Source organism: Vombatus ursinus, unplaced genomic scaffold (assembly GCF_900497805.2).
Source record: "Vombatus ursinus unplaced genomic scaffold, bare-nosed wombat genome assembly UNPS02014830.1, whole genome shotgun sequence".
Classification (NCBI taxonomy): Eukaryota; Metazoa; Chordata; class Mammalia; order Diprotodontia; family Vombatidae; genus Vombatus; species Vombatus ursinus.
In genome coordinates, this window is record NW_020954608.1 from 38,928,605 (window position 1) to 38,948,557 (window position 19,953).

General features: G+C 34.8%; 1 protein-coding gene across 1 annotated transcript in view; it reads left to right on the plus strand.

The window, feature by feature from the left end:
• Positions 1-19,953, plus strand: part of ITPR2 (inositol 1,4,5-trisphosphate receptor type 2) — a 507,541-nt gene that overhangs the window by 407,087 nt on the left and 80,501 nt on the right. Inside the window, exons 48-51 of the mRNA XM_027838537.1 lie at positions 1,765-1,890; positions 6,321-6,496; positions 15,049-15,213; positions 16,165-16,360. Of these exons, the coding sequence (XP_027694338.1) occupies positions 1,765-1,890; positions 6,321-6,496; positions 15,049-15,213; positions 16,165-16,360 (663 nt within the window). The remainder of the gene's footprint in view (positions 1-1,764; positions 1,891-6,320; positions 6,497-15,048; positions 15,214-16,164; positions 16,361-19,953) is intronic.

A 19,953-nucleotide genomic window follows, 5' to 3' on the forward strand; every position in this document is an offset into this window, starting at 1 on the left:
TATTATTTTTGTCAATGAAAGAGAATAAGCTTTTGGTATAAAATTTGAGTTACTACATCATGTTTTGCTAGGTATTTAAATACAGTAGGCAATAAATATGTATAGCCTGCTGTGATTTATTGCACTCTCTCTAGGTTTCCCTTGCACATTTTTATTTGATCACTAAGTCTGAGAGCCCTAAGGATAACTTCTGTAGTTCCTCATGGCAATTGACTTGTTGTTGAATTGCTACCATAAAACTCTTCATTCTCACAAACAAATCTGCATGACTCAGCCATTTATTCCATTCTTCCTTGTCAATGTATTGGGGCCTAAATTTATGTGAATGTCACTCATGGAGAGTCTATTCTATTCTTAGATCTTATTGCTTTCAAAGACTTTATCTAGAGGTAAACAATATTTGACAATACAATGGCATTTGTCTATTATCAATATTGATTATTGCTCAGTGATGTAAATTTATTCCTAAAATATTGCAGGTTGTTGACTTGCTAAAATTAGGCAATTTGATAGAACAGTGCTGGGTCTGGAGTTAGGAAGACATGAGTTCAAACCCAGCTTCAGACATTTACTAACTGTGTGATCCTGAATGAGTCACTTAACCTGTTTGGCACAGTTTTCTCAACTGTGAAATGTGAATAATAACATTACCTACCTCACAAGGTTGTTGTAAGCATAAAATGAGATATTTGTAAAGCTCTTAGCATAGTGCCTAGCACTTAGTAGGTGCTTAATCAACGCTTGCTCCCTTCCCTTTTTCATGTCCTATAAGAATGTCTATGAATCCTCTTCTTTTCTTCTAGGCATGGAACTGTTCATTTTTCTATAGTTTCCTTAGTGTTATGGGCCCTATGTTTGGTTTGTATTATTCAAGTTTTTTATCAAATTTCTTACACTTTAACATATAATTCCAAATGTTTATATTAAGACTGGTATTGCTTAGGTGTTAGTTACTTTAAACATGTTCTCATTTTATCCTCACGACCACTGAGGTAGGTAATGCTATCATTTGTATTTTATAGTTGAGGAAACTATGCCAAACAGGTTAAGTAACCTGCTTAGGATAACATGGCTAACAAATGTCTGAGGCTGGGTTTGAACTTGTGTCTTCCAGACTCCATACCTATATGAAATTAAAAGCCTTCAGAAAGCAAAGCTTTAGGAGAAGGAATCAAAATCACATAGGATTGAAGTACAAGTTCATGGTCATTTTTGTGTTTGCTAATGGAGTTTGTCCTGAAGATGTTTTAGTGACTTGCCTAGAGAAGAGGAATTTATAGAATAATACTTTTGATCAATTAAAAAATCATTTTATCTATGTATAATGGTCTGTAGACATTAAACATAAAAGAATAGATGGATAGTGACTTATCCCAGAACCATTTCTATCTAAACTTCATTGAATATGAAAACAATAATACATGATGCCTTCTTTTTATACTAATTTTATTTTTATGACCTTAAATATGAATATTTCAATATACAAAAAACAGAAAAAAAGATTGTTTATGAAACTATGAACTTCTGTTAAATAAAATATAAACTATATTTAACATGGTAGTAATGAAACTCCCTGCTTGTTTGTGTCTGTGTCCCCTTTTGATCTTCCATCAACTATCAATGTATAATTTTTTTTAATGTTTCAGTGATACTTTTTCTATTCTTTTTTTTGCATTACTATTACTACCTCTGATGTCTCTCATCCTCTCCCCCTCCACCCAAGTAGCAGGTCTCCTTTGTAACAAATAAATTTTCTTCTTCTAGATAACCCTGCACTGTTCTGGTTCTCTAGACACATATCTCTCTGGGGAAGCATTTCATTCAATTTGGCTGTATTCATTAATTTAGCTGTTGCTCTTTTCTACCCATTTGGAGATGATGGAGATGAAGGTAAGAAATTGTTTTTCTTTAAATAATATATGTTTTTCAGTTCTGAAAAAAAGATACTGTTAACGTTTTCATTGTTCATGGATTGGAACTTAAGAGTCCAAATATACATCATGGTGTGTGTGTGTGTGTGTGTGTGTGTGTGTGTGTGTGTGTGTGTGTATTAGTCCCTAAAAGGGAACATAAACCAGATAGACATATAGGCCCTCTTGCTCCAACCAACCACTTACCATGTTTTACCGCATAATCGTCACAGATTTTATGTCAAAATTTTGCAAAAGTGGGGTGTGACCATTATGTGAAGGTTCTAAAGAATTGTGCTGGTATTATTTAAAAATAATTATTACTAAACTGTCTTTGGTGCAAGATTAGGATGCACAGAATACTCATGAATATACTATTAAAATTGAATACTGACAATGCGCATGTGCTGAGAATTCTAGGCTGGTTGCTCGCAATGCACAGGAGATAAGTATCCTTATGCCACTGGTGAATACATTGCTGTTCTGTTTACTTTGTAAGTGGCGTGATGAACAGAATTATACCATACGATGATTATGTGATGAAGGGTTATAAATCAATTTTTTGGACTAAAAAAAAAACACAAAAAACAAAACAAAACAAAAAAACCCACCAGGGTCCAACGATTGTGTGGTGGTGATGATTATGTGGTGAGATACAGTACCTGACCACCACAATTTCTTTGGGTTGTATCCTACCTTACCCCATTTCTCTGCATAGAATGGAAGGAGCTATGAAAACAGAGGGTGTTTGTATAAATAGGAAAGCTATGAAGGAATTCTTTGACTGAAGTGACAGCTTACTCAGCAAATGCTTCTTCAAAAGTAGAAATCCTAGGGGCTAAAATATGTATATCTTAGAGGACCCAGGGCAGAAGGGGTAGAAGCCTGAATGAGGTTCATCTGTCACTCAAAGATGGAAGACTGTGGATGGAGAGAATAATGCGGTAGAACTGATATTATGGTAACCCCTGAAGTAGTAGTTGTTGCTGTGCCAGGCAGAGAGCATTGACTCTTTGGAGCACCTTTGGAAACATCAATCAATAAATATTTAAGCTCCTGCTATGTGTCAGGCACTGTGCTAAGTGCTGTGGATACAGAAAGTGGCTGCCTTCAAAGAGTTCACAATCTAATGGTGAGGACAATATGCCAGTAAATACATACCATGCAAACCACACAGGATAAATAGAAACTATTTAACAGAAGAAAGGCACTAGAATTAAGAGGGGTTGGGGAAGGCTTCCAGTAAAAAATCGGATTTTAGTTAGGACTTCAAGGAAGCCAGGGAGAAGTGGAACAAAGGAGGGAGAATGTTCCAGGCATGGAGGACAGCCAGAGAGAATGCCTGGAGCTGAGAAATGTAGTGTTTTATTTCTCAAATAATCAGGAGGCCTGTGTCACTGGGTTGCAGAGTACATGTTGGAGAATAAAGTGTAAGAAGACTGGAAAGTTAGGAGGGGGCTAGGTTATGAAGGGCTTTGAATGCCAAACAGAGCAATTGTATTTGGTCTTAGAGGCAATAGTGAACCACTGAAGTTTATTTAATGGGGTGTGTGTGTGTGTGTGTGTGTGTGTGTGTGTGTGTGTGAGACAGACATGATTGGATCTGTACTTTAGGAAAATCCCTGTGTAATAATACATATTATAAAAGTCCTGCCTGACCTGGATTGCATTAATCTTCAGTATATATGCAAAAGAACTATAAACTATAAGTTTATAGTTGCTGGAGTAAGTTGCTACATGTCAGGAGGGGTGAGATGATGGGGTGCAAGTGTGATCATACAAATATAATCTAGGCCTGGGGAAAACAAGAACTCCAAAATATTATGTTATTTTAACATATCTTATATCTAAGATTTTGGGGAAAACATAAAAGTTATTTTGCTTTCCATTTTTAAGTGTAATAAAAAGTTTCTTCAGAGGGACATGTGTTTTAGTTTCTAAGTATAATTTTTAACTGGAATTTTCTGGGAGGAAATATATATAACAATAATGCCAAATTAGGGAATAAGTAGGTGTGTTCTGTGAATTACAATATGTAGCAAATTTATTTTAGAAGATTCAAAAGAATCAAAGATGATGTCAAGTTAGAGATACTTGAGAGAGGAACTAGACTTTTTAAGGGTTTGTTACTGAACGCCTGGATAAAATAAGCTGAAGGTAACAAAATCTCAGAATTGGAAGGAACTTCTGAGGCCATCTAGTCCAGCCTGTACGTTACAAAAATCCCTCTACAAAATATCTAAAAATGGTCATGTGGCTTTTGCTTGGAAACCTTGTGTGAGGTTATGTTAGTGGGGAGGATTCTGGAGCTTGAATGACTAAAAGTTCTGATTACACAGTTAAACATGCACATGCAAATGCAAGAGCTTTCAATGCCTTGTTTTCTGTCTCCTCTTAGAAAATGTTGGGAACACTAGAATCAATGTATCTAAGATTTAGATGTTAGTTTCACTGTCATTCTGAAATTGCAGAAATACATAAGGGGGCAGCAAACACATCTCAGATCCATGTCTATAAACTGAGGCAGTCAACTGACAATCTAAAGACCTGGTAGTAGTTTTTCCTTGACAAAGGTATCATAACTATTCTGGCTAGACAATGGGGTTAAGTGACTTGCCCAGGGTCACACAGCTAGTAAGCATCAACTATCTGAGGTCACATTTGAACTCAGGTCCTCCTGACTCCAGGGCCAGTGCTCTATCCACTGCGCCACCTAGGTGCCCCTATTCTGATCTTTTTTGTGCTGAACTGTTGTACTGTCATTGAAATTACTTGCTCAGCTAGTCCAGAACATCTCTGGCAAATAAATACCCTCTAAAACATTCTTGGGGTTAAGTGGTTGTTCAACCAGTGCTTGAGGATCTCTAGTGATAAGGACCTCTCTGTCTACTGAGGCAGCTCACACTAATAAAAGCTTGGATACTCAATGAACTCAATGAATGTGAAATTGAATTGCTGGTCACAGTTTATGTCTTGCTTTATGTATGCATATCAAGAAGCTAACAAATCATAATTAGCATAAATTGACATTCGTGTTACTGTCATTAGAGCTGCAGGACATTAAATGTGGTTATGGTACCAATATGGCTTGCCCCACAAACCAAAAGTGATAATATCAATAATCATAGTTTTTTTTTTGAAAGACAATTAGAGCCCCTCTTCCCATCCTGCATTTGTCCTGTGGAACGCAATAGAGAGATTCAATTCCCAGGAAATTATCCTGTTTCTTTTCATGACTAAAATAATAAAATAATTTAAAACATTACTTTAAGAATTCAAAGTGATGCCATTAATTTATTAGATTATTTTATGGCTAACAAAATTCTCCTTCCTACTGACTGGAAGTATTAAGATTCACTTCATAATAAAGATTTAGATAGTATTGGTGTCAAAAACCCTGATAATGCCAAGGTTTCAGTGACAGTACCAGCTTTTATAGCACTTAACTCTGTAGAAACAAAAGATTTTAAAACAGTAAGCGAAGTATAGCCAAGAGGGATTAGAATGGTCATAAGACCTTTGCCAAAGGAAAACAAGCACAAGGTCTCAGGCTTCTTGGTTTCCCATTGAGTACCTCAACTTACAGCCACATGTCTGAGGTATAAATGTTGTCCCCTAATGTATTTCTCCAATTTCATGATGACAGTAAAACTATCAATCAGAGGGAGTTCTTTTGCATCAATACATCAATGTATTTTACATACCCAAACTTTAATGAATTGATTACACTGATTTCAAAGGGAAAAAATAAATATTAAAACTATTTTAGACAGACATTAACAATAATAAATTTAGTTTGTGACATTTTTTTAGTCAGCTGACAGTTGTGGTCTTCTTGGTAAAATTTTTCATGGTTCTGCCAGGGCTTAAATTGGATCGAGTGTCTTCACAAATATTAGATCCTCTTCACTTAAAAAAAAGCATTAACTTTCCTTATGTATTTTATTAAAGAAATAGGATTCTGCATTGTTGGACCCTCCTTTGCCACTTGTAATGATGTTTCACAATTAGAGAAAAAAAGAAGATAAGACCATAATAGCACATATCAGATGGATTACATTTTTGTCATTAATCTTGAGATTGAAATTAAACCTCTTAATAAGACATGCATAACAGAAAGATTTAGCAAATCATTCTTATAGAGAAGCAAAACGTCTCATTTGAGCAATTCTTAGACCTAATCGATGCTTCATTAACCAATGAATGTTAGCAGCATGAAATTAATTATGTTATCTTATAAATTTAAGAATGGGAATTGTTCTAAAAAGTTTCTTCTTTAATATAGAGTCTTGATTGGAATTATTATGAAAGTGTTCTATGGTTTGATTCAATCTATTAAAAATGAAACAGTAAATGAAATAACACTATCTTGTTTCTTCCTTAGTTTAAAAAAGATTTTCTATTTTGTAGGTACACTTTCTCCATTGTTTTCAGTCCTCCTTTGGATAGCAGTTGCAGTTTGTACATCTATGCTATTTTTCTTCCCTAAACCTTTTGGTATTCGACCATTTCTTGTGTCTATAATGCTCAGATCTATATATACAATAGGACTTGGGCCTACGTTAATACTTCTTGGGGCTGCTAATGTAAGTACTTAAACTTACAATGTTCTAAATTAAACAAATATTACTGTAAAAATGCAAGCATATACTTTGGTATATGTACATATAATACACTTTCATTTATCTGGAACCCATATAACCATAAAGGAAAAGTTATGAAAAAAAGATTCAATTATTTTCATTAAAGTTTTAGGGTTTGATATATTTTACCACATAAGAAAGACAAGAAGATTGTTATAATTTAACTGATTATAAATCAATTAACAAATTATGGAGTTTAGAATTCTCCATCTAGGAAAGCTGAAGGTGAAATTTGAGCAAGGTGAATTTATAACTACTTCACATAATGGGAAATAAACTTATGGAACTTTCCAAAAGTATTGGCAGGAGATGTAAATGGATTCAAAATAGATTTGGATATATCCAGAATATCCAAGAGAAGCTGCCATGTATTCTCACAGTAGGACCTTTGGGGTTATTTTTGGCAACCAAGGCCCAGGCTGGATGAACCATAGCTCTGATTCAATAAACAAATTCCCATGTTTCTATTATTTTTTTGGTCTATAAGCACAGGCCCAATGTAGCATGTATGGTATATTTCATGGTTAACAAAAACAGTTAATCACCAAAACAACTTATTCTTCAATTCTTGGAGAAAAAGATTTTATGTAATATTAATTAATATATATCATCATTCACTTAAATTAGTGTAATTCAACATTATTCAAGCATAAAGTTACCTAATAACAGAAGGGAGGATGGAGGGAATAATCATTTATTTGGCATCTATGATGTGCCAGGCACTTTGCTAAGCACTTTTTACAAACTTTTTACTAAACAAACACTTTTTACTCACTTGATGCTCACAACATCTCTATGAGGTAAGTGCTATTATTATTCTCATTTTGCAGTTAAGGAAACTGAGGCAAAACAGGTTAAGTGACTTGCCCAAAGTCACATTGCTAGTAAGTATCTGAGGCTGAATTTGCAGTCAGATCTTCCAGAATCTAGGTACACTGCTCTATCCACTATGCCACCAATAATCGCATGCTAACTATTTCTATATGAAGATCTGGACCACTGGTTAATCCCATCAAATTTTTGGCATCCCCATTAGCTATTTGTGTTTCCATGAGATCTTATTTTAGCTATTACCTACCATTCTTTCTGCATGACCCTTCTAGCATCCTTTGGTAGAACATACCCTGTCTTTGATCCAACTCCACTAATGGCCTTTTGGAAGAGCTTTTCATTTCTCATCCAGACTTATACATCATGGAGATGTTTTCCTGAGTTACATTTTTCAAAACTAAGTCTGAGTAAATTATTTCTGAAGCAGAATGATTGTTTTCTGTGTCAGTCACCAAGGCCGATTGTGGTCATTGTTGGGCTATTCTAATTTTTTAAAATTAAACTAATTTGAAGGAAGGGCTTAATCACTGTAATGCATGCTAATGTATAGGATGTCCCAAAAGTCTTAGTACAGTTTTAAGTTTTAATAGCTATTTTGCTTAATTATTTTACTTGTTTGTTCAGTTGTTTTTCATAATTAGCAATACAGTTTCCCCCCTAGGAAAAGGGGAATAATAGTAAATGGTCATAGACATTCTTTCCAGGCTTTGCTTTACTCAGCATTCTTTTTTTTATTTTTAAAATTTATTTAAATATTTGTAGTTTTCAATATTCACTTCCACAAGATTTTGAGTTCCAAATTTTCTCCCCATCTCGCCCCTCTCCCCACCCCAAGATGGCATTCATTCAGAATACCCCTTCCCCTAATCTGTCCTCCCTTCTATCACCACCCCCCCTTCTCTTATCCCCTTTCTCTTTTATTTTCCTGTAGGGTAGGATAGATTTCTATACCCCATTGCCTGTATTTCTTATTTCCCAGTTGCATGTTTTTAAAACTTTGGATTCCAAATTCTCTCCCTCCCTCCCCACCCACCCTCATTGAAAAGGCAAGCAACTTGATACAGGTTATACATGTTGTGAAAAACTAACTATATTTCCCTTCATCCTATCCCACCACTGTTTATTCTATTCTCTCTTTTGACCCTGTCCTTCCTCAGAAGTGTTTGCTTCTGATTACTCCCTCCCTTAATCTGCCCTCCCTTCTATCATCCCTGCCCCCTCTGCTCTCTTATCCCCTTTCCACCTATTTTCCTGTAGGGTAAGATGTATTTCCATACCCAGTTGAGTTGTATGTTATTCCCTCCTTAAGCCAAATCTAATGAGAATAAGATTCACTCATTCCCTCTCATCTTCCCCCACTTTCCCTCCACTGTAAAAACTTTTTTTGTCTGTTTTATGTGTTTACTCAGTGTTCTTTGTACATTTTTAAAATACCCAGTATATATAGCCCTGTTCTAGGCTCTGGGGAAGATTTGTTTGGATTAAAAAATAATCCCTACTTTTATAGACTTTATCATCATATAGAAGGATAAGACAAAATGGGATAATTGTGAAATACAATATTATATAATACGTGTATTAGAAATTTTGAGAACAAAATACTTTATGAGGCCTGGTAGGAGATGATCTTTATCAATCAAAGGGATCATGGAAGATTCATGAAGGGATATAGTATATGGTTTGGGTTTTGAAGGATTAATAATAACTTAACATGTGAGAGGAGTTAGCACATTATAAGCAAAGCAGACATGATGAGCAAATGCACAAAGGTGGGAGAGACTGTTGAGAAAGCCAAGAGTGGGCCAGTTTGACAGGATTATAGAGTGATGTAGAAAATTAATAAGATAAGGCTAGAAGAATAGCATGCCAGCATGTTCTAGAAGGCATTGAACACTGGCAAAAGAAATTTCAATTTTACTCTATGGAGAAAACAATTTTTGAGCAGATATGTGACATGATCAGATATATGCATAAGAAAGTTACTCTAGTAGCCATCTAAATGATAGAATTGGATAGAGGAGAAAATAAAGATTGTAATCACTATTGTAAGGTTGTTGCAGAAATCTAGACAAGTGGTAATGAGGTCACTTAGTAGGGTAGGGGTCAGCAGAAAGAGAGATTTTGTCAAGATAGGATCATCAGGGATTGGTAACTAAATACTAGAAGTAAGGGAAAGGCAAGTGTCAAAGATAATTTTCAGATTTCTAATATTAATTATTAAACAATTAGAGTAAAACCTTGTTCAATTAAATATGTTATATTACTGCCAACTTTCTAGTCATGGAAAATACTTCTTCCCCCCAGGAGGAGTGTATAATATTTATTTTTTTAGTTCTCTTATAACCCTCAAGCTGTAATTTAATCACAAAATTATCATATTATTATATGAAATACAAAAGTTTACAAATTTACTATGAATTATTTCTTAGTGTAAATGAAGCTATAGGCTATTGAACTTTAAAGAATTTAACATCATTGTGTAATTTTTGCTAGTTTATGAAAAGAACAAAATGTGAGAAGAATTATCAATAGCAGAGTAGAGATATCATAGTATACTATAGTGGGGAAAAAACCATTGGACTAGTAAGTGTAATATCCTATTTCTACTGCCTGTAAACTTACTAAATGACATTAGGCAAATCACTTCTCCTTTCTTGAGGTAAGAAAATTTAGTTACCCCATTTGTAAATTGCCTGCCCATATAACAGAGCTGTTGTGAAGATTAAGAAGGTAAAATGTCAGAATACTTGGAAAAATTTGTGAATTACTATGTAGGTATAAAATAAAATTATTAATGTTATAATAAATAGAGTAATTGAATTTTATGGACTCATTGTGATTGAATTAATGAGGCCTTGAAATATCCATAGTGTCAAACAAAATCCATAGTATCAAGAAAATTTTTTTAAGAAAAAAGCTGAAGAAATGGGAAAAATAAACACATATCAAAATTATAATTTTTGGCACTTGGAATTGTTTAGTTGGTCCCATTTCTTAACTAGCACCATCAGCAATTACTGCTTCTTCTGATGATTCTTTTGTTATTGTCTTCTTTACAGACTTCTGAAAGCTAAATGGTTTGTCAAATTGAAAAAAGTTCATATTACTTTATAACTTAATTTGGTGAAAATATTGTCAAATATAGATACATTTCTTTCAAATTCTGCAAAAGATGGAGTCATTTCAAGCAAGAGAAAAGTAAGAGCAATGAGACTGTTGTGCAAAGCTCATAGCACTATGCTTTAGAAATAATATGTCTTTATAGAATCTTAGAAAGCATTCCTGAATCAAATTGGTGAAGTTCTGTACCATAAGTGTGCGTAGGGAGTGAGCCAGATGTTCCCTAGGAGGAAGGATCAATAGAAATGCTTCTGCCAGCTGTGCCAACATACTTGGCCCATGCTTTGTTCATGCTTAGTGTATGTACCCTGAAAATGTTTTAAAGCATCTATCTAATAGTAAATCCCACATTTACCCCAATCAGCTAGAGTAATGGTGCTATAACAAAATTTTGACTTTTCATTCTGTTATCATTGAATGTTGGATCCAAAAAGCATATAGTGGTTTAAATTGTCCAACCATGATATTCTTTCTGTTCTTACTCTACAAGTCTATTTTTGTTTTTTAGTTTTATTGCTGCACTGTTGTTTGTTTTATTAATACGTTTCATTTTCGTGTCAGTCTCCTGAAATGTTACTCCCCCCTTCACCCTAACTCCCATAAGCCTTCCTTCTTATAATTGGAATTAGAAATTTTAAAATTCTAAAATTTTATATGAGTAATTTAGAAAGGCTTGCCTAACAAACACCTATGGATTTAAATGCAGGGATTTATGAAGAAATTGACTTTATAATCTTTAGGTATCCATATGAATGTAGAAGACATTTTGACATAATTAAGTTCCTAACATGTTCAAAAAGTCCTTTTTTTGGTTGTTTTTGTCCTTTACATTCATCACTAGCTCTAGCTCATTGTGGGCTTTATCATTGTTAAATTAACATTGTCAGGACCGTGGCATTCTTTTTCAGTCATTATCAGTTATCTGCCTTTACCTCCATCTTTTGTATATTTGTTTTAACCGTGACTTGGTCTTTTCCCAACATTTAAATCATTCATGTGTTCAGAATTTTATTCTTGTGGACATACTAGACCTCTTGAGGAGACCTCCCCTCTATAATTTTAGGCTTTTAGGCCTACCTAGCCTTTCTTTAAATTATTTGAAACTTTTCCTTGAATTCAGAGTATACAACTTATTATATTATACCAGTTTTCCTCCCCATTTCCTTATCACAAGTTTTAATATGGCATAATCAGTTCCTCCTAAGCTATTCATCGTTTCTATGCCAGTAACTTTGTCCTCAATGTTGCTTAGATTCAGGTCCAGACTAATAGTTTCCCTTACTGCTTTCTCCGCTTTTCGAAGACTAAAATAGCATAAAAGCATGTCAAATCTTTGTTGGGTGCTCTGCTTTTCACAATAAGCTACAGCAGATGTTTGTTTGAAAAGCTGAAGTCCTTACAGCTACTTTATTGTGCCTCTGTGCCAACTTTGTGCATTGTATCCAGGGCTTCCTTCATAGGCTTCATAAACCTAGGCTGACCTCCAAACTACAGGGAGATGCTGGAAGACCCTAGTAGAGGATTAGAGTAATGCATGTAGTTATTGTTCAAAGCCTCATAGGCTGATTTACTCGCATTGTTAATAAAAACAAATGTCTAATATTCTTCATCTTTTGCATGACCTCATATTTCACAACTTATATACAGAACTTTTATTTTCTCCAGCTTTTGGTGTTTCTATAAACTTGGTTGAGGTATTATTACACATTTTATGGCTTCTACCGGAATATTTTGTCTGCCATCTTGAAGTAGTGATTCTTCCTCACACAGATATACCCATTAATTTATGTTCTTACTCTTAAAACAGCTTGCTCGCAGAATGTCTGCCGAGAAAATAGCATTATACCCTTAAGGAACTTCAAAATTTCCCAGCATTACTGAGCATGGCATAGAAAAAAGATGAATCTTAGACCTGGTAGGAAGTTAAAAATTATCGTCCTCCTCATTTTGCAGAGAAGAGTAAAAAGGCACAGGAAACTCAATCAGTTAATTAAAGGAAATGTGCAACTAAGGGGCAAAGCTGGGATTAGAAACAAAATGTTCTGATTCTCATTTCATTATTGTTTCCACCATACTATCTCTTTTATAGGTCCTATAAAATGGACATAAATGTGCTATACATGGTTATTACAAAGAACCCCAATATAATAAAATATATCTCAAATATATTATTAACCCAATAGAATTAATATACTAATTATAATAAACATGTAATTAACAATTTTGTTGTGCCTTGGCTTAGAAGAGTTTTTGAAGTTTTAAAAATATTTTATTTTATGTTGTCTTTCTGTTTTTAGTACCTTCTTGTGACTAAAAATATCAAAAGCAACTTTGAAGGAATAGTTGTATAAGAGAGGTAGGGAAGGAGGGCATTATATTTCTTTGCCTTGGTCATGGATGTTTGTGAGCTATTATGTCAGCTTTTAGGAATTACTATTATTGCTGTCCTAAAAATATTTGACCTTCCCATTGCAAATGATTCTTGCGAAATGAGCATTGGGAAATGAATGCTAGGTATTATTAGTACTTAATAGTGATGATAGTGTTGCTGGTGATAACAAAAGTTGTATAGCATTTTAATGTTAACAGGGCAGCTAGATTGCTCAGTGGATAGTGCACTAGGCCAGGAATTAGGAGGACCTGAGTTCAAATGTGACCTCAGACACTTACTAGCTGTATGACCTTGAGCAAGTCACTTAACCTCTGTTTACCTTAATCTAGTGGAAAAGTAAATGGCAAACCACCACAGTATATTTGCCAAGAAAACCCCATGGACAGTATGGTACATGGGATCACAAAGAATCAGTCATGACTAAACAACTGCAAATTACTGTTAACTAAACTCTGCACAATCTAACCACCTCCAGAAATTATTACTTACTCTGACTTGTGTATTTTTTCTGTGGGGCTTGGGAGTCAGAAGAGAGGTAGAGGTTCAGAACTATGGTTTATATATGTGAAACTCTCAGTATGGAAACTTTCTCTACCAATAAAAATGGATAACTCATTGGTAATTAATAATTTTAGAGGACTGTCTGAGGCACTTTAAATGGAATTTAAATGATTTGTCCATGGTCCCATAGCTAGTGTGTGTCTGAGACAGAACCTGAGAACAGGTTTTCTGACTCCAAAGGCTGGCCCTCTATTGACTATGCCACTCTGTCTCTCTCATTGCACATGGTAGGTATTTAATAAATGCTAAATTGAATTGGATTAATTGATGTTTAACTGTATATGTATATGTTGTTTCCTCTGTTAGAACATAAACTCCTTGAGCATAGGGGCAATTTCCTTTTCTGTCTTTGTGACCCTATTAATTAGCATAGTGTCTGGCAATATAGTAGGTACTTATTAAATGCTTGTTGGCTGATTGATAACAAAAAATTTTGGCAATGACTAGAGCATTGGATCTATAGTCAGCAAGACTGGAATTCAACTCTAACCTCAGGTACTTCTCAGCTGTGTGACCTTGAGCAAGTCATTTTGCCACTGTCTTCTGTCTCAGTTTCCTCATATGTAAAATGGGGATAAATAGCACTTTCCTCCCAGGATTGTTGTGGGGATAAAATGAGATTGTATGTGTAAAATGTTTCACAAACTTTAAAGTGTTATATAAATACTAGCTGTTATTATTCAAAGAAGAAAAATAATACATTTCTTTCTTCTAAGTAGCTTGCCATATATTAGGGGGGGAAAGACATATATATATCAATGTGTTTGACATGAGGTAAAATGTGAGGACAAAGGAGACATCTAAAGAAAGTGCAATATTCATTACAAGGAAGGAGAAATAATTTCCATCTGTGGGGATCAAAGAAGTCTTCAAGAAGGAGGCTGTCTTTTTCACAAATGCAGAGCATTCATACTTTCACCAATATTTTGTATATATCAATTGCTCAATGAGTAGGTATTTTTACTGTGTTGCGTAGGACACTAGACCTGTCAATCAATGAACCTTTATTTAGCACGTACAGTATACCAAGAACATGGTTTTTGAAGTTCCAAATAATGTAGTACTGTACTTATTTATTGAAAACAACTTTCAATATAATAAAATTCTAGAATAAAAAATAGGTAATTCCTTTATTGTAAGCCCAGTATATGAATGTGCTACACATCATTTATCAATGTGAAGTTGCAAAGGATATGATATATATTTGTATGTATGAATATATGTTTCTGTATATGATGTGTAAATAGTTATGTCTAAGCATTGTTTAAGAAGTCATACAGTGAGAGGCAGCTAGGTGGTGCAGTGGATAGAGCACCGGTCCTGGATTCAGGAGGACCTGAGTTCAAATCTGGCCTCAGACACATAACATTTACTAGCTGTGTGACCCTGGGCAAGTCACTTAACCCCATTGCCTAGCAAAAACAAACAAAAAAAATACAACAAAACAAACAAACAAAAAGAAGTCATACAATGAGAAATAAGAAGATAAAATAATAGTGTCATTAAATGATGAATTACCTCTGACAGTAAATCCCTATTTATGGGAAGAGGTAATAGAATGCAATAGATGTTATTTTTTCTTCCCCTTTAGCTTTGTAATAAAATAGTATTTCTGGTGAGCTTTGTTGGAAATCGTGGAACGTTCACTCGTGGGTACCGAGCAGTTATCATGGACATGGCCTTTCTCTACCATGTGGCGTATGTCTTGGTCTGCATGCTGGGTCTTTTTGTCCATGAGTTCTTCTACAGTTTCTTGGTGAGTATCTATATATACACCTATATCATGTACATATAGATATCAATTTCTATATCATCTGATTCTATTTATTTTTTGTCAGGGCCTGACAATCCATCCAAATCATGGATACAAATACATGGACAAGAATAGAAATAGGAGCTCTTATTTTTTCATTAAGGTCTTTTTCTCCTAGAAACTATTATAGAAGTTATAACTTTTTAATTTTAAGAAGCAATAAAGTACTTTACTTCTATGCTGAATTTATTTGATGTGCAATTTGTCTTTTTATCCTATTGCATTAGCACACTGACTTATACAGAGTATGGCAAATAATTGTTTGAATTGTGTGTACTGCCAAATTCTCTTTTCCATTTAGAGAGACTCTATGATAGAATAGAAGATATAGAACTTTGAAAGGAAAGATATTAAAATTTACAAGTTTATTTGAATTCTTTAATATAGTTCACAACAATAATTACAGGTATATAAAGTTTTTTGTATTTTTTAATGTACAGAATAACCATGAAGATATCATTTAAAAAACTCTGTTGAGTAGAAATAACACAAAATTATAATGAATGAATTTGCCAATTATCTGTCATTTCTATATACACTGGCATGCATTCTCTCTTTTAACTGTAACACATACTTCACAAGTATACATAATAAAATTAAAGAATAATCTTTTGTTTAGATACCAAACATTATTTAAATCCAATATTGAGATTGTTATAGTTTTGTATGTTCTTTCTCAGTTGACTAGATTGTTTATCAAACCAGTGTAGTATATTATTATAAAGTTTTATTAGATTTATCCTTAAAGGAAAATGTTAAAATTGCTTATATTCTCCCATATATAAGATATTTTGGATCAATATTTTTCCTAGGATTAACTAGGATGATTCCACCTACTGTTTGTATCCTATTCTCATGTTTATTTATTCCTCTCTTATTCTATTACATTTTTAGCTTTTTGATTTGGTGTACAGAGAGGAGACTTTGCTCAATGTTATAAAGAGTGTCACCCGAAATGGTCGCTCCATTATTCTGACTGCAGTCCTCGCTCTCATCCTCGTCTACTTGTTCTCCATTATTGGATTCCTGTTTTTGAAAGATGACTTTATTATGGAGGTGGATAGGCTGAAAAACAGAACACCTATTACAGGTATTTCTTTTACCACTAAATCACTCTTCTGATGGAAGAATATTACTCCTCTGTAGCTTGTTAACTATATTATAGATAAAAGCTAATGGGTAAAATTTTTGTCTTTTATTTTTCTGGAAACATGGATTTATTCAATGCTGAAAGACTACTGACATGACAGACTCTGCCTCTCTGTATAAAGATAAGGAGAGAGTGGAGGAAAAGGAGAGAGAGCGGAAAACAAGAGAGACAGAGAAAGAGAAGGTAGAGGAAAGTGAGAGAGACATGGAGAGAAAGAGACAGAGAGACAGGGGAAAAGAGAGAAATGAGATGGGGCAGGCAAGCATATGTAGAGGGCACTGTGGATAGGGTTCTGGACCTTTAGTCCAGAAGAAGTGAGTCTGCCTCAGTTTTAGAAGTTGGGATTAAGTGTCATATACAAGAAACCTTAAGAAGGCCAGGGTCTCTAGATCATGGATTTCATAGAGAGGAGTGATGTGTAAGAAGACTGGAAAGGCAGAAAGGGCCACAGTTGTGAAGGGATTTAAATGTCAAACAAAGCATTTCATATTATTTCCTGGAAGTAATAGGGAGCCATTTGTCATGCATTTAGGGTTAGCCGGTAGCCATGGTGACTTAGTCAGACTTACATATTAGGAAAATTACTTTGGCAACTCAGTAGAGAGTGGCTTGGAGTGGGGAGAGATTTCAGATAGGAAAGGCTGTGTGAGGTAATCAGAACTGCGTGAGTGGTAGCTGTGTGAGTGGAGAGAAGGGGACCTATTTGAGAGATGCTATGAGGGTAGAAACAATGACGTGGCAATAAAATTGAATATATGGAGTTAGTGTTAGAGAGATGTCAAGGATGACATTGAGGTTGTGAATTTCTGATGGCAGGATGGTGGTATCCTCAAGGAAGTAGAGAAAATAAGAGGATTTTGGGGAAAATATAATTAGTTTTGTTTTGGATAGAATGAGTTTGTCTAGTAAGTCACTAGCTAGCTATATGACCCTGGGCAAGTCAATTAACCTCTTCGTGTCTTGGTTTTCTCATCTGCAAAAGAGGAATATAATATCACCTATCTCATTGGGTTGTTGTGGGGACTAAATAGGTTAATATATTTAAAGCACTCTGCAAATCTTAAAGCACTATAGAAATGCTAATTAAGCTGATGATGATGAGGAAGAAGATGATATCTAAATAGGCAGTTGGAGATGACAGACCTGAACTCAGCATAAAGATTAGGGATAGATTTATAGATCTGGGAATCATCTGAATAGAGATAATAAATTTACCCATGGTAGTTAATTTTACCCATGGGAGATCACCAAGTTATATCACCAAGTAATGAAGAAGAGAAGAGGACTGGGAGGGAGACTTTTGGGATATATGTGGTTGGTGAGCATAACCTAGATGAGAACCAGCAAAAGATCCTGAGAAGAAGGAATTAGGTAGGTCAGAGACTGTTGTCATTTTTGTCTTTGTATCCCTTGTACCTAGCAAAGTGCCTAATACATAGTGAATAATAAACATTTATTAAATTAATGACTGACTGAATGTTGCCTTCTTTATCTTCTGTACAAGTTATTTCCCTGATTTATTTGAAAAAAAAATTGTCCTAAAAGACTTGCATTTCTTATCTAACTATGAGTTAGAATTTGCTTAAAGGTCTCCAGAATATTGGAAATTCAAACAACTTCTTAGATTTGTAGCTTGATCAAGTCAGCATATTCAATGCAGAGTCTGATGAATGAATGAAGGAATGAGTGAGTGAGTGATAAACCATTTATTAAGTATTTATGTGCTAAGGCACTGTGCTAGGCACTAGGGATACCAAAAGCAGACATGGCACTTCTTGCTCTCAAGAAAGTTATATTTTAATGGAGGAAGACGTCACTTAAAGGAGAGCAGGGATGTGGGGGTATGAGTATGGTGGCATAGTTTGGAAGTGGCCAAGAAGTGATGTGGAAGACTGGTTCTGGACAAGCTAAAGTGAAAGTTTACCACCCATCAGAGCCCAGGGACCAAGGAAGTAGAGTCCAGGTAGTTCAGGTGAGTGGGACTTGAGAAAGACAGATAGAGTGCATTTAAAATGTGTATCATTTCTTTTGTGAATGTGGCAATATCTTTAAAAAAAACTTCATTATTCTGTTTTAGAAAGGAAATAACCTTGTTTGATGATCACTGATATCAGTTGAGGCATGAAAGGAGACATATCCTTGCCAAAGGTATTCACTACTATTGTGTAGGAGAGCCAGTGTAGAGTTGAAATTGAGGAAGGAATCCTTATAGATGGTGAGGCCCTCCTAGTGTTTTTAGTTTGTGGATGACGTGACATCTTGTTGATTATATCAAGAGCAGGAACTTTGCAGAACTTTCTGGAAAAGATCTAGAACCAATCAAAAGAATTTGGCCTAAGCATACACATAGGAAAAACTAAGGGAATGGAGAATGCCCATTGTCTAGAATATCACATACAATTAGACCAAGGATTTTTAACCAGTTTTATCTCCTGGACCTCTTTGACAGTCTGCTCCAAGGGGTCCTGTGGATTTCTTTTGAGAATAATGTTTTTGAATAATTGGGAAAAAAAGGAAGGAAGGAAGGAAAGAAGAAAGGAGGGAGAGAGGGAGGGAGATAAAGAAGAGAGGGAAGAAGGGAAAGGAGGGAGAGAAGAAAGGAAGGAATAAGAGAAGGAAACACAGAGGGAGGCAAGGAAGAAGGGAAAAAAGGAGAGAAGGAAGGAAGAAAAAAGAACGACGTGTATTTCTATGGTACACTCGTGATATCAATAGAAAATGAAGAAACTGCTTGGCATGTTGGATGGAACCTCTCCCCACATTGTGAACTTATGGAAGTACAAGAATCACATAGGGCAGGCATGGATGATGGATATGCACCTTTGGAGAGTATTCATGTCAGTGACATCTCAGATACACCTGAGTATCTGCATGTATTGTGAACATGAACCATTTTCTGTAGGAACAAAAATATCTTCTAGTTATTATATGATATGATATGATTGGAGAAAGAAATCAAGTTCTTTAACAAAATCACTTATGAATTTTTATTGAGGGATCTAGTGAGTAATGAAAAACATATGCAAATAGCATGAATAGATAAGCTAATATTACTAAATGGAATGAGAAATGTTGTATGATAGCATATGTGAGACCAAAACATAGAATGTATTACTTGAGTTTCTAAAACAATAGTTTGGCTTAGACATATTAAAAATGTTAGCTCTGAAGGCATGTACAGTAAGTAAGTTTCAGCTTTAATTAATCATTCAATAAACAAAACACTTTTATGTCAGGCACTGTGCTAAACTACAAAAATAATGAAGTAATTTCTATGTGCAAAGAGCTTATATTAAAATGTCGTGACAAGGGTGTGAGTTGGGGGGTTAGGAGGCATGATTATATGTCAAATGAGTCTGAAAAGATAGATTGGGCCATCTTGTGAAGAATTTTAAAGGATAAACAGAGGAGTTTATGTTTTATACTACAAAGCAATAGGATGCTAATGGACTTGATTGAGTAGAGGAGTGATGTGATTAGAACTATGGTTAAGGAAAAGCAAATGAGAAACAGCATGTAGGAAGGATTGGAGT